We start from the raw sequence: 12,820 nt of genomic DNA, 5'->3' as shown, positions 1-12,820 counted from the left end.
ATTTAGACCTTGCCTGAGCAGCAGAAATACGGCCCCCAGCCCTGATCTACTGCCCTGTGCGAATGGCCGTGTCTAGCAGCAAGTGGAGTGGAGGAACGGGCCTCTGACGGATGTTTGTATTAGTCCTGCTGACACACCAGCCTGTCCATCACTGGTTCTTTGAGTCAGCGTTGCTACGGCTACGACTACTACTACTGCTGATCCGGCTGCCATAACGAGGCCAATTCCTCCCGCCACGGTTCAGCAGCGCCGAGTTTTTCCTCAGCCACGTATCTGTGACCCGGGAGCCTCTCCATCCCTCACGTCTTCACTCCATCTTCATCCAGCGCTGCCACAAACATCCACAAACGCGCACACGAACGCGTACAGCACGGACGTGCAAATTCAGTTGATGGAGCAGCGAGGGTGGAGAGCTGATATTAAAATGGATGAGCGCGGTGACAGGCGACGATTACAGCGGCGGCAAGTTTATTTGTTTGTCAAAGAGGGAGCAATTAAAGATGTGTTTTTGGGAGACAAGGTGGCTCGTCGCTGATGGGTAAAAGAGTAAAATCAAAGAAGGAGAGTTTGTTTCCAAGTGACACTTCTTCTTGTTTTGTATGAGCCAGTAACAAGACACGCACACACGCACACACACACACACACACACACACACACACACACAGCAGGAGCAGAAGCTGTTTTGGTTGCTTCAGTAAAAAGGATGTTTCATTTCTTTATAGTGGGTTTTAAAGGCTGATAGCAATAAAAATACCTCACAACCATGAACAGTATATATTAGCATTCATTTTCTATTCTATCAGACGTTTTGTGGTAAAGACACGTCTAAGTAAAGACTTTTTATGGTTGAATTATACGACGTTATGATAATAACAACAAAGATAAATCCACTACATTTTGAAACATAACATTAAACGGTTACTCAAATTCTCTGTAACTGTAAAATAAAAACGTTAAAGACTCTGTGAAGCTTGAAATTAAAACTATTTGAATCAATGCCAGTAAAAATGTGGCCACCACAGGCCTCATAGGTAATACTCTCAGCAGCGTCTGCAGCACCTGTAGCAGAGCATCACAGCAGAGCAGACGGAGGCTGACACTAGATTTAGTTGAATTTTGTAAAATATTCTTTAATGGAGCGACGCCTGCGAGCTACTTCAGGCAGGCAACTCGAGCCGCACTGATTTCACACTTGACAATTTGGCGTCTATTTAAGCCGCAAGATTTCCGGTGTCTTCCTCTGTTCTGTTATTCTCACCACAGCCCCACCACCACCCCAGCATCCACCTGCAGGCTCCAGCTAGGGGGTTTAAGATGTTATTTATCTAATCACTCCTAAAATCTCTGCATGTAAAATAAATCTGCGAGGAGTGACGAGGTTGGAGCCGAGACGTCAAACACAAGCTGTGTTCTGCTGCTGCTATAAACATTTTTAAAGAGCAGCTCCAGTCGTGTTTTAAGACGTATAAAATGCTCTGCTTGAAATAATAAATTGTGTCTGATGTGTTTCAGCAAAATATGTTCCTCCTAAGACATCTCCTCCTTCTCCCTCATTAAAAATTTCTGAATCTGCATAGGCCCCGCCCACTATGTGCTACGTTTCTCCTTTTGTAAAATGACAGCCGAAAACAAAACACGTCTCTGCCATCGCTTAGTGGCAACTTGTTGAAACTTAGCTAGCTTGAAATGTAGTAATTAGGGTTTTTAAAAATGACTTTGCACATCGCCGAAGTGGTTGCCATAGGTTACACATAATGATACGCATTGCGTCACCCAATCCATTAACGGGATTGGCTCCTTAGGTTTGTGACGTCACAAACCCTGCCAATCTGGAAACGTGTCGTTCAGCCTGTCCTTGGTACACTGCAGTTTAAAAGCAGACAGGCCCAGCCATGGAGATGTTGTCCCTGATATGTCTTGTAGCACATGACTAACACCACATGGGCGCCAGTTTAATTCAGTTGTTAAATAGGTGACCATATGCAGAGGCTATAGTCCTCAACTCCTGCCCTCTGCCCTTTGCCGCCTGTCATCCCCAATCTCCCTTCCCGCATCTCCACTATCCTCTGTCCTCTCTAAAATAAAGGCATAAAAAAGCCAACAAAATATTTGCAGCCAAATCAGTAATCAGTGAAGTTTCCCATCTTAAATCAGTGGTGGCATCATCTCAGAAACGCCATATCAGTTGGGCTCTATCTTTTTCCCACACCATGCGCATTAGTATGCCTCTCTTCACTCTTCTGTGAGGGCTGTCCACAGCATTTTGGAGCCTAACGTTAAGGATTTGGTTCCAGCCAGCTTACAGATCTTCAGTGAGGTAGTCCACAGATGCTGAGTGATAAGGAGGCGTGTCGTGTCGGGCGGGGTTGAGGTTGTGTTTCTGTCCAGGCCAGTCAATTTCTTCCATAATTCAGAAACCAAAACCAAACCAGGAAGACAATTTCCTTGATAGCGCTTGGTTTTGTGGACAGGGTGAGTTATAAAAACGTTTTCCAGCCTGAGGGTCGAGTCCCCTTCAAGGGATCATAAGATGAATCTAAAGGTCTGTGTGATGAGAAATGAGAGAGGCTTCTTCTTTTATAGTTTGTTTTGTTAGTTTGACTTTTCTCCTAACTTTTTCTGTTGGATATTTCTGCCTTGTTTGTTCTCTTACAAGTTTTTCTCGGGGGAAATCAGACCCTGATGCTCGGGCGTATTTAATTCATAGACACGGAAGGCCGTCACGCTGGGTCGCAGGCACTGTGGACACTGCAGCCTCCTTCATTGTACGGGGTCACAAGCCAAATCAGGTGGAAATCAGTGGTGTAGAATATAATTATAAGAAAACCCAGGCTAATGCAACACATAAGTATGTTAACAGGGTCCCATAATTTGACCATAAAGTGTCTAAGTTGTGTTTAAATGTCCTCAAATACCCGTCTAAATCCTGAAACAGCCTTTTGTGTTACTGTAAACTCTCAGCTGCTGAGATGTGTAATGTGCTGATACAGGAAGTGATAAAAAGCCACAGAGACTCGTGTGCTGAAGGCAGAAAACAGCATGCACATCCAAAATTCAAAACCCCGCACGACACTAATTGTGCTTCAGGTTTTGCTCAGTGTTTCATGAAAGTCTGTTTATGAGCTTGTAACACATTTACATCCCAGGTGTTTGAAAAACTCCGCACGCCCTTAACTTTTTCATGACGCATCACGAGGACAGTTTAGCAAGTTTTAAGACTGCGTATTTTCCCCTCATCATAAAAGTTGCTGGGTGGCGGAAAGGAGAGTCCTCTAATGCTGTCTCCTCCGCGCCATGCTTTGTTGGTTTGAGTTAGATTAGATTTAAATTAGGAAAAGTAGGACGTCCTCTATGATCCGTCTTCCTCAATATCTTATTTCCTGCTCATTTTCAGCCTCGATTACTCTGTTCCAACATCAAGTCAGGCCGAGTTTAAAGTCACATCAGCACTTAGTCGTGTGTTCATTGGCTCCCGGATACAGCTGAAGGGTTTCCGAAATGAAATATTCAGTGATCAAGAGATTTGGCATTTTCAAAACACATTAACGTTGTTGAATATTTTAGGACCGGCTCGGAAACGTACATCCCTGACAATTAAATCTCTTTTTTATTTTTTCAAACTCATTTCAAGTCGCTGAAAATAGTGTTTGGGATGGAGAGCTCTCAGTTCTCCTGCGGCTCTTTTCTCTTCAAAGAGCCTGAAATCGCACTGACAGCTCGCTCACACGAGTTCCAGCGAGTGTTGTTTTCATGAAACTTCTCTAACGACTGACCGTCCTCTCTGTTGTGTTTCAGGTATCAAACCGTACCCAAAGTTCACCGCCGTCATCCATGCCGTCTCCCCTCTCGTGTCCCAGTCCCAGCCCATCCTCAAGCTGCTGGTAGCTGTGGCCAAGTCCCAGTACTGCGCACAGGTAAATGATCTATTCATGTGTGTGTTCGTGAGTGTGTGTGTGTCCTCACTGCAGCATTACCCAGAATCCTCCTCTGATCTCCACCTTGTGGCTTCACAAATTGTGCCGCATTATGTGGCTCATACTTTGCGATCGCATTTTCCAACCAGGGCAACCACAGCGCTCATCCTCCATCCCTGTGTTTTTGTGTGTGTGTGTGTGCGTGTGTGTGTGTGTGTTAGCGCCGGTGGATTGAATTAGAGCACCAGTTTGTAGCGGTGCTACATCTGTCTCCATGGCAGCGAAACCCCCTTCAGCACAGCTGGAGACGGCATGTATTGATTCCCCCGCTTGCTCCTTACCAGCACGGGAAATGAAATGGAATTTGCTCCCCGATGGCTGGTTTATGTGTGTTGTTGTGTGTGTGTGCGTGCGTGTGTGTGTGTGTGTGTGTGTGTGTGTGTGTGTGTTTGGCCAGCAGAGTGTATGAGTAAGCGGGTTTGTATTTTGTGTAGGAGGTTGTGTTTCCGTGTGAGGGCCGTGCATGAATGTGCGGCTCTTTGTGTGTTGTGTGTGAGTCTTTTTGTTTGGATGGTAAAATATACAATGTGAGGGTGTGTTTACGTAGGCGGGTGTTTGCGTGTGTTTCATACGTGTGTGTGTTTCGCATCAGTGGTTGTCCATGTGTGTATTTGTGTACATACCGTCCATGGGAGAGGTTAACATGTCGACTCTCTGTACAACATTGTGTTGATACAATACCTTTTTTACAGTCCTGATACTGAAACATTATGTTGTTCAAAACCTTATTAATGTATTATATTATTTTTTATTTGTAAATTGAAGCCACATATTGAAGGGATACTGTGATACTACCCATAATGCAACAAACTAGCACCTTTTTGTTTCAATTTTATCTCTGCTAAATTATGTAAACCTCGTCTTTCAACATTTACACCTTTAGTTTGTAACTTTCTTTCCTTAATGTGCTTCTTTCTGTTGGCCCGAGGCAATGACTGTATATATAGATGGATGACACGTCTCCATCTGCTCTCACTGAACGAAATTGAAGCTAAAATAGCCCCCGTGGTGGGCGCTGCCATCTTGTGATCGTGGCGTCATTTGGAGCCAGAGTTGCGCAGTAGAGATCGGCGGGTGGAGCTTCCGCTAACCAAAACACACACACTTAACCTACCGATAAAAACAGCAAAGATCCCAAACGCCAGCGTGTTTAACAGCAGAACAGCTTCTTGTGTTGGTCTGAGGTTAACGTTCACAGATATGTAAACTTCAATGACTGTAGTGGTTGTTTTAGTTACGTCTCCTCTCACCGTTCCTCCTCTACTCTGCTAATTTGGAACAGATCGGCTGCAGGAACCGGATTTGTCAACAGAGCTGTCAATCATCCTTTTTACAGCATCACATAATTAAAAATAAACTTTTCAGAAAAATGAACACTTGGACGTAAATCAGCATGATAAGAACTAACTATAATGACAGAAACCATGTTTGAGAAACATTTATTTGACGTGTATTTTGATTTTATAGTTTGACTCATGTCCCATCTGTTAACATGGAGGAGGCGGGCTTTATGACCTATACTGCAGCCAGTCAGCAGGCGGCGATAGAGAGGGTTTGACTTCACTTTTAGGGAGCTGTCATGTCGTCCATCTTTTCATACAGTCAATGCTCCAAACCCAAGCCTAGATAACCTTAATTACATCATAGTGATGTCATTGGGCTTTGTACTTCGACTTGAAAGAGCTCAGCCAGAACAATTATACAATTGTTTTCACAAGCTTAATTAAACTGGCTTTGAAGTGTAGAGTTGTTTTAGTGCCCTGTTAAATGTTTACCAAACACAAGAAGCCTTAAAAGAAAGTTGTCTTAGTAAAGTAGAGCGTAAAATAAACAACGTTTTTGATCTTGACAGTAATTCTCAACAGAAAAACTCCACAAAAGGTCAACCTACGTGACATTATTACATCGTTAAAAGCACCTTAATTGGAGCTTGTTTTGTCATCTGTTGTTTGAAGGTCAAGAGTGAAATGTTTTTTTTAGCCAGCATGGTCGAGAACAACTGAGCAACCTATCGCCGTTAGATGAGGACCATTGGATGCTGTTGAAGGCGCAAACATTAGAGCAAGTGAGCAATTAGTGGAAGCTGTTTTATCCTCTAACATTTTAGAATTAAATCCAGAAAGGTCTTCCCCAAAAGGAGGTAGCGTACTGATACAGGCCTTGAATTTGTTACATTTGTGCTCGTCCTAAAAAAAACACGTTGAGGTTTGATATCCAGCCCTTCTTCTGTGTGGTAAAGCCCAAACCTCACATCCTTTTATCTGCACACTTTCAGCCAAACCATTCACACAAACCTTCAGCCTGAAAGAGTAAACTCTGCCTTCTTCTTCATTTTCACGGAGGTGCTTTTGTTGTTTGCGTTCTTCAGGCTGTGCATGCAGAAAGGAGAGCCAGGTACACAGCCGGGGTTTCTTCTTCTTTTCACTCTCAGCGTATAGAAAAGAGCGGGAGGGCGGGAGGCTGCTGCTGGGCTACGAGCGGATGAGGAAAGGGATATAAATAAATGAATGGAAGGGAGAGAATGAAAGAACACGGAGGCTAAATTGGGCACGAGAAAGCCTCTTGCATTCTGACACAGAGGCCTCCTGCTGCGCGTGTGCTCGTGCGTTTTGTGGGAAGCGATTCTTCAACTCCTGCTACAAATGCACCGACACTTTCCTCAACATTGTTCCTCCAGTCACACACACACACACACACACATGCAGGAATACATCCACAATGCTACCATCAGAACCCTGAGAGGGCTGGTGAGCTGACAGAGACACCATCTGTCTTTCTAATCAAACAGGAATAGAGCACCGCAAGAGTGGATTAACGCCTCTCTCTGCTCTGTGTGTGTGTGTGTGTGTGTGTGTGTGCACGGCCTGTATACCTGTTGTTATCTTACAATGTCACGTTCTCGGCCAGATTCTGCCTCATGAATGATTCGGTTTTGTTTTTATCTGCATTGGCGTCTAATGATGCGATAATTTTGCCATTCATCAAACACCTGTGTGTGTGTGTCATCCTTTTTTTTTTGCACACACAGCTGCCGCAGTCACAAGGCAACACCTTATAACACAGACATCCATCCAAATGGCTCCCAGCTCATAATTTGGCAGGTCCAGTCAGGGTGCAGAGTCCCCGAGGGGAGCCGCTGCTGCGTGTGACGTAGTTAATGTCAAAATAATGTGAAGCTTTATTGATCCCTGCGGGGAAATTCTTGCGCTCTGCCTCCATCAGGGATGTCTGAGCGCTGTGTCAGGTACCGCTCTGCACAGTGAGACTGGGCTGGATTCATTTACTGACTTGTTCAAGGACATTTCAGGAGGGCAGGTGTTAGCTGACGCACAGCAACTGAACGCTATGCGACGATACGCTGATGATGTGCTCCTATCGCTTTTCTAATCACTGGGTAGTTATTCCCAAAAGGTGCAGGCTTTATTTTTCACTTAATGTTTTTCAACCCCAATATAAGGACTAATAAACCCCAGTATATAATGGACTACAATGGGAAACTATAAACCATACTTTGAGTTTGTTTTTCCTGAAGTTGGCTGCTAAATGCCAGCATGCATACTGAAATTGCTTATTTTTTAATGTGGCTTTGGTGTATTGGAAGTCCCAGAGCGCTGTGCACAATGGAAACAGAGGGACTGGAAGTGACAGCGTGGCAGATGGTGGTGCTACAGCTCCAGGCAAAGCTCAGAAAACAGCAAACTCATAAATCTTTGGAAATACATTTTTAACAGCAATTTGTAAAGTTTTCAACTTTGAAATTGGGAAGGCGTCGTTTTGTTTTGTCGTGAAGTTTCCATTTGATTTATCACCCGTCTTTATTTCCCTCACTTGTTTTCCTGGTGGTTTGAGCTGCACAGTAACTGCACAAATATTATACTGTCTTATTGTAAGCTTTATAGTTATCCATAGCATTGCATTGGGACACTGTTTGTGTATAAGATCAAAGATACGCCAACAGACCATTGACCTCTAGCTAAGCTCGGCCTCCTTTAGAGCCTTTGGCTATAAGATTTAAATTCTAAGACTCCATGTTTCTATAGTTCAGTGATTACAGAGGCAGGTTAACGACGTGACTTCTTGGTTGTTCTTTCTTCTTATTTTTAGCCAGCAAAAATTAATTATGACAGTAAAAATGACAACTGTTTCTGAGAGACTTACCTGTTAGCTAGGTTAGCTGCTAGCGTTAGCTTCAGGAGTTGGTTAAAAACACTGTTTCCATCAATTTTTTAATGTTAATACCTGACTTATTTCATTGAAAAGAATCTTGTAGAAGTTTATTAAATATTAATTTGATGGCCAAAAATGATGTCAAGCTAAAAGCCCTTCGCTAAAACGTCATGTCCCAGTCAGACAGCATTGTTCCAGTGTTGTAGAGATGTCGTGTTCTAGTTAGCTAGTTAGTACCGGCTATAGTTTTGAGGAGTGTCTGTGAAGGAAAAATGTAAGATCAAATTGTTATGTAACCAAACTGCTTGGATGCTAAGCTAACGTACATAAAACATTTTCAGTTTAAACATCACAAAGGAAAATGCTTTTAGGAGGACTAAACACCAGGTTAAGCTAAGAATAAGCTAGGAAATGTTTGCTAAGGTTGCTAAAGTGTAAACAAGAGTATTAATCCATTAAAAGCGGGACAAAGCTGCTAACGTTAGCTTAAACTCTCATAGCATCGAAGACCGGTTTCCACACAGTCTATGTGGTGGTTGTTAATGGAACTTTATTTCTTACTATAGTATGTAGCCCAACAAATTTAATGCTAACTGTTGGCTTTGGAAGTAACATTCAGCTACTGATGGAGGTAGTAAGCTAGTTAGCCACACATGCTAATTATCTGCACTGTGTTTGAGCATCGATGAACACACTGTTTTATACATTTTATATGCTTTTTATATATATTGTGTTTTTGTTTTTAAAAGCTGAAATTAACACACACATTCACCACCTTAAATAGAAAGTATTGCTCTTACTACAGCGCTGTATACACCGCAGCAACAGTTTGACTGGCCTTGTCAAGTTACGGTGGGTATACTATGATTGAACTTTTGCAATTTTAAGGAGTTTATCAAACGATGATATTGTGTCGACAAGTAGATTCACATCCAATCGAAGCTGCGTGAGAAGAACAGGCTGAGATATAAGAGTGAGTAAAGCGTGTGTGTAAATGTGTGTGTAAGGGCAGACAGGAGTCATGTCAGATGTGTGTATATGTCTGTGTTCCTCATCAAACATTAATGAGGTCTGCGGTAGAAGCGCAGTGAATGGGGGAGGTTAGCTCCATGTTACATTTCCATGTCGGCTGACCTGCAGGTCGCCGAACAGCTTTCGCAGTCATATAAAACAAGACGTGGCTGCGGCTGGAGGACACGAGTCCTTTATGTTAAACATCATCTTACTGGAGGTGGAGCGTGACAGGAAAATGGTGTTCAGCAACATGTCGTCGTGAGAAATTAAACCTGACAAAGTGACGTGATTGGTTCGGGTCCGAATCGTACAAATCATTCTGAAAGCATAATTGGAAATGTGTTATCGCTCCAGCTGCCCTTCTGGGTCTTTTACATTCAATCAGGCTGTAATAAGGTGACATTTACCGGCCGCAGGTCGCGTAAATGTCACATGTTCAGGGGGTTGTTTCATAAACAAGCAGGGACGTGTGCTGCAGGTTGTTTTGGCTTGATGAAATCAGATGCAGTGATTTCGCAACGGTAAAAACATATTTCCTCTTTCTTTTAGATTATCGTCCTGTGGAACTGTGACAAACCTCTCCCCGCCAAACACCGCTGGCCTGCAACCTCCGTGCCCGTCATCGTCATCGAGGGAGAGAACAAGGTGAGCCTAAACACACACGCGCACACACACTCCTCTCTGTTTCCTTTACGGTGTGATCGCTATCATTTCTAATTACATCTTATGTATATTCCTAAACTGTACAGCTGCTGTATCCTGGCTCAGTTTATTCCGTTTCTGGGAGAAAATGAGTTTCGATTTGTGCCGCGCTGATTCCATTTAAAGGACAGTTTGTGTGCTTTTAATTAAAGCTACTAATGGGAATAATACACTCTGCGTGTTGGAGAGGCTCATTCATATTGTTAGTGGAGATAAGGAGGCAAAGTAGCATTTATTTATTTCATGTATTTATTGTTGTATATTACTAACTTGAATCACAACTAAACACCTAATTAACTGAAAGGAATGACAAACTCTCTGTGGAGAAATAAGGTACAGCTGAGTTGCACTAAACACTATAATTGTAAACAATAGAGAAAGCCCTGAAGACATCTACAGCGTGGATTTAATTATGTTTCAGCTTTGATTCCTCTTAATGTTTAATAACTCGAGATCCTGGCGTCCATGCAGACATTTACAAGTCATTATTACAAAATCTATACTAAGACCTGTTTTTTAAGGATGCAACAGCAGATACGTTTCTTAGAGAGCTGTTCAAATAATTGACATCGGTTAAGCTCATCTATTGGGGCGGCTGTGGCTCAGCGGTAGAGTCGGTCGTCTCTCAATCGGAAGGATGGGGGTTCGACTGCTACAGTCACATGTCAAAGTGTCTTTGAGCAAGACACTGAACCCCAAACTGCATGAATGCATACATATTGATTGGACTGGCACTTTGCCATCAGTGTGTGAATGAGTGTGTGAATGGGTGAGTGTGACATGTAGTGTAAAAACAGCTTTGAGTGGACGTAAGACAAGAGAAGTGCGATGTAAATGCAGTCCATTTATCTATTCAGCGGCCCCAGCTTCGACTCCCACCCTCGGCCCTTCGCGGCGTGTCATCCCCACTTTCTCTTCCCCTGTTCCACTATCAGCGATCCACTGTCGTCTCGATCAATAGAGACATAAAAGGCAAAACAATTAATTTAAATAAATAAATAAATAATTGACAGGTACGTAGTGAAAGTAGTCAAAAGTGAAATAGAAAAAGTTGTGAAAAATAATCAAAAAGTGAAAAGAGATTCAGTTTTCTAATGTGTCAATGAGAAGATAACTTTAATTAATTTGAAGCTACAACAGAAGAACTTTTGGCCTTTTTCTTCAACAATTATTCTTCAATTAAAATATGCAAATCTTCAAATTGATAATTTTATTGTTGATGGGCAAACAGACCCCAACAGTCAGCTTTAACTTAATTACTACTTAAGGTGATTTCTTTAATTTCTAAGCTGATCTTGTTTGACAAACAATTTAAAACTTTCTTGAAAATTAATAGTACAGAATAATACAGAAATAAAAAATGATTATTTTTTCAGGTTTACTGATTGATAAATTGACTCCTAATTTCTGTAGAGAGAGAGTTGCGACATCGCAATGGTGGATCATGGAGCATATTGGACCTCCACTGACGCGACTCTCTGTCTATACGGCTCTGGATACTTTGTTCAGGGAGTAGGCGGGGCTGCTCCTCCGCTGCTCCTCCGCTGTCCTCACCTACGTCCGCAGCGCGCACCTGCTTTCAAACACGTTGTCATCGGCCTCATCAGGACAGTCCTCGTAACACATTGCCCACATAAGCGCACATTGACCTGATGCGGTCAGCCACAGGTTTCGACCTCGTCTTGTTCTTGTTATCTTGGGATAACAAAGCTGATTAATTTGGCCCATTATCTCGAGATAACAAAGCTTGTTTTCTTGCGATAACGGGAGAATTTTCCAGCGTTCTAGAAAACAAAACAGGTCACTGTGATATCACAGACCAAGACACGCCATGCTGCCATTGCCAACACTAATGAGTTGAGTTTGGCCTGTTTCTATGTTTGTTTGATACGAGTTATGATCACATGACGTTATGGTGGTGCCGCGTTGTTATCTCGTAATAACGTGATGGATAAGTTGCAGGAAAACGCATGTCCGCATTCGGGCTTCCGTATTATTCATACTTCCTTCACAAATTTTCCAACAATATACACGTTCAGGTAAACAGTCGGAAAAGGTCTAAACATATTTGTGTGTGGGCATCAGTTTGCTCAGCCTGTCGCTGCAGACATGTCTTCTTTTCTTCCTCTGTTCTCGTGATTGACGCGGTCATGAGAGACACATTTTTTCCTTCCTTGTTGTTTTGTAAGTTCCCCCTCCAGCGAGCCGCGAGCGTGCCTCTCTGAGAGTTATTATGACAACCTTATTAGGCTTTTACGCTGACGACTCTGCCCCGCTCAAGTGTGAAGCTGTTTGTCTTGACCCCTCCCTGTGACCTCTCCTTGTCGGGGTCAAAGGTCCGACAGGGACACACACAGGGTGATATTACCCTCCATGAGCTCTGATCCCAGCTCGGTTTTTTGAGCTTCAGGTTGTTTATGGAGGTAAAAGAGGACACAGGATCTGTATTCTCCGACATCAGACTCATCCTCTCTCACGTCCCGCTCGTGAGGACTAAACTTAACCTGCCAATCACAGGAAGTGGTTTTCACATCAGTGTCAGTCAGCCGGCGGTCGGTGGGGTTTATGGTGTACCTCTCCCCGTGGCTCTGAGTGGTTTCTCCCAGGCTGTCAATCACAGCGGGAGGGCTCTGTGTGTCCGTGACGAGCGAGCAGAACAGGCTTAGCGTACTTGTGTGTGTGTGTGTGTGTGTGTTTGTGCGTGTGCCAGGCAGCCTGTGGTTTGTTGTGGTTGCGGCGGGTTCTGTGTTTACCGTGGCGAGCAAAGCTGTGTTCCTCCACCCCACCGAGGCAGAGAGAGAGTTTTTCATCCTTTTTCGCCTTTTTTCTGCCACTTTCTTGCTCGCCCCTTCTCTCTTTCATCCCTCCCTCACTCACAGATCCTCTCTTATATCCTCCTTTATCGTCTCCTTTTTGCTGCATCTTCCTCCCCTCTTCTCGGGATTATAGCCAGACTTTTAGAA

At 43.4% G+C, this 12,820-nt stretch overlaps 1 protein-coding gene across 1 annotated transcript in view; it reads left to right on the top strand.

Moving 5' to 3' along the window:
* The window catches only part of ext1b (exostosin glycosyltransferase 1b), a 137,382-nt gene that overhangs the window by 108,556 nt on the left and 16,006 nt on the right, over positions 1 to 12,820 (top strand). The window contains exons 6-7 of the mRNA XM_069680964.1: positions 3,796 to 3,914; positions 9,705 to 9,800. Of these exons, the coding sequence (XP_069537065.1) occupies positions 3,796 to 3,914; positions 9,705 to 9,800 (215 nt within the window). The remainder of the gene's footprint in view (positions 1 to 3,795; positions 3,915 to 9,704; positions 9,801 to 12,820) is intronic.

This window comes from Semicossyphus pulcher, unplaced genomic scaffold, assembly GCF_022749685.1.
Source record: "Semicossyphus pulcher isolate SPU_LCO1_2020_fin unplaced genomic scaffold, fSemPul1.0.p SCAF_5, whole genome shotgun sequence".
Classification (NCBI taxonomy): domain Eukaryota; kingdom Metazoa; phylum Chordata; class Actinopteri; order Labriformes; family Labridae; genus Semicossyphus; species Semicossyphus pulcher.
This window is presented reverse-complemented; position numbering and strand designations above follow the sequence as displayed.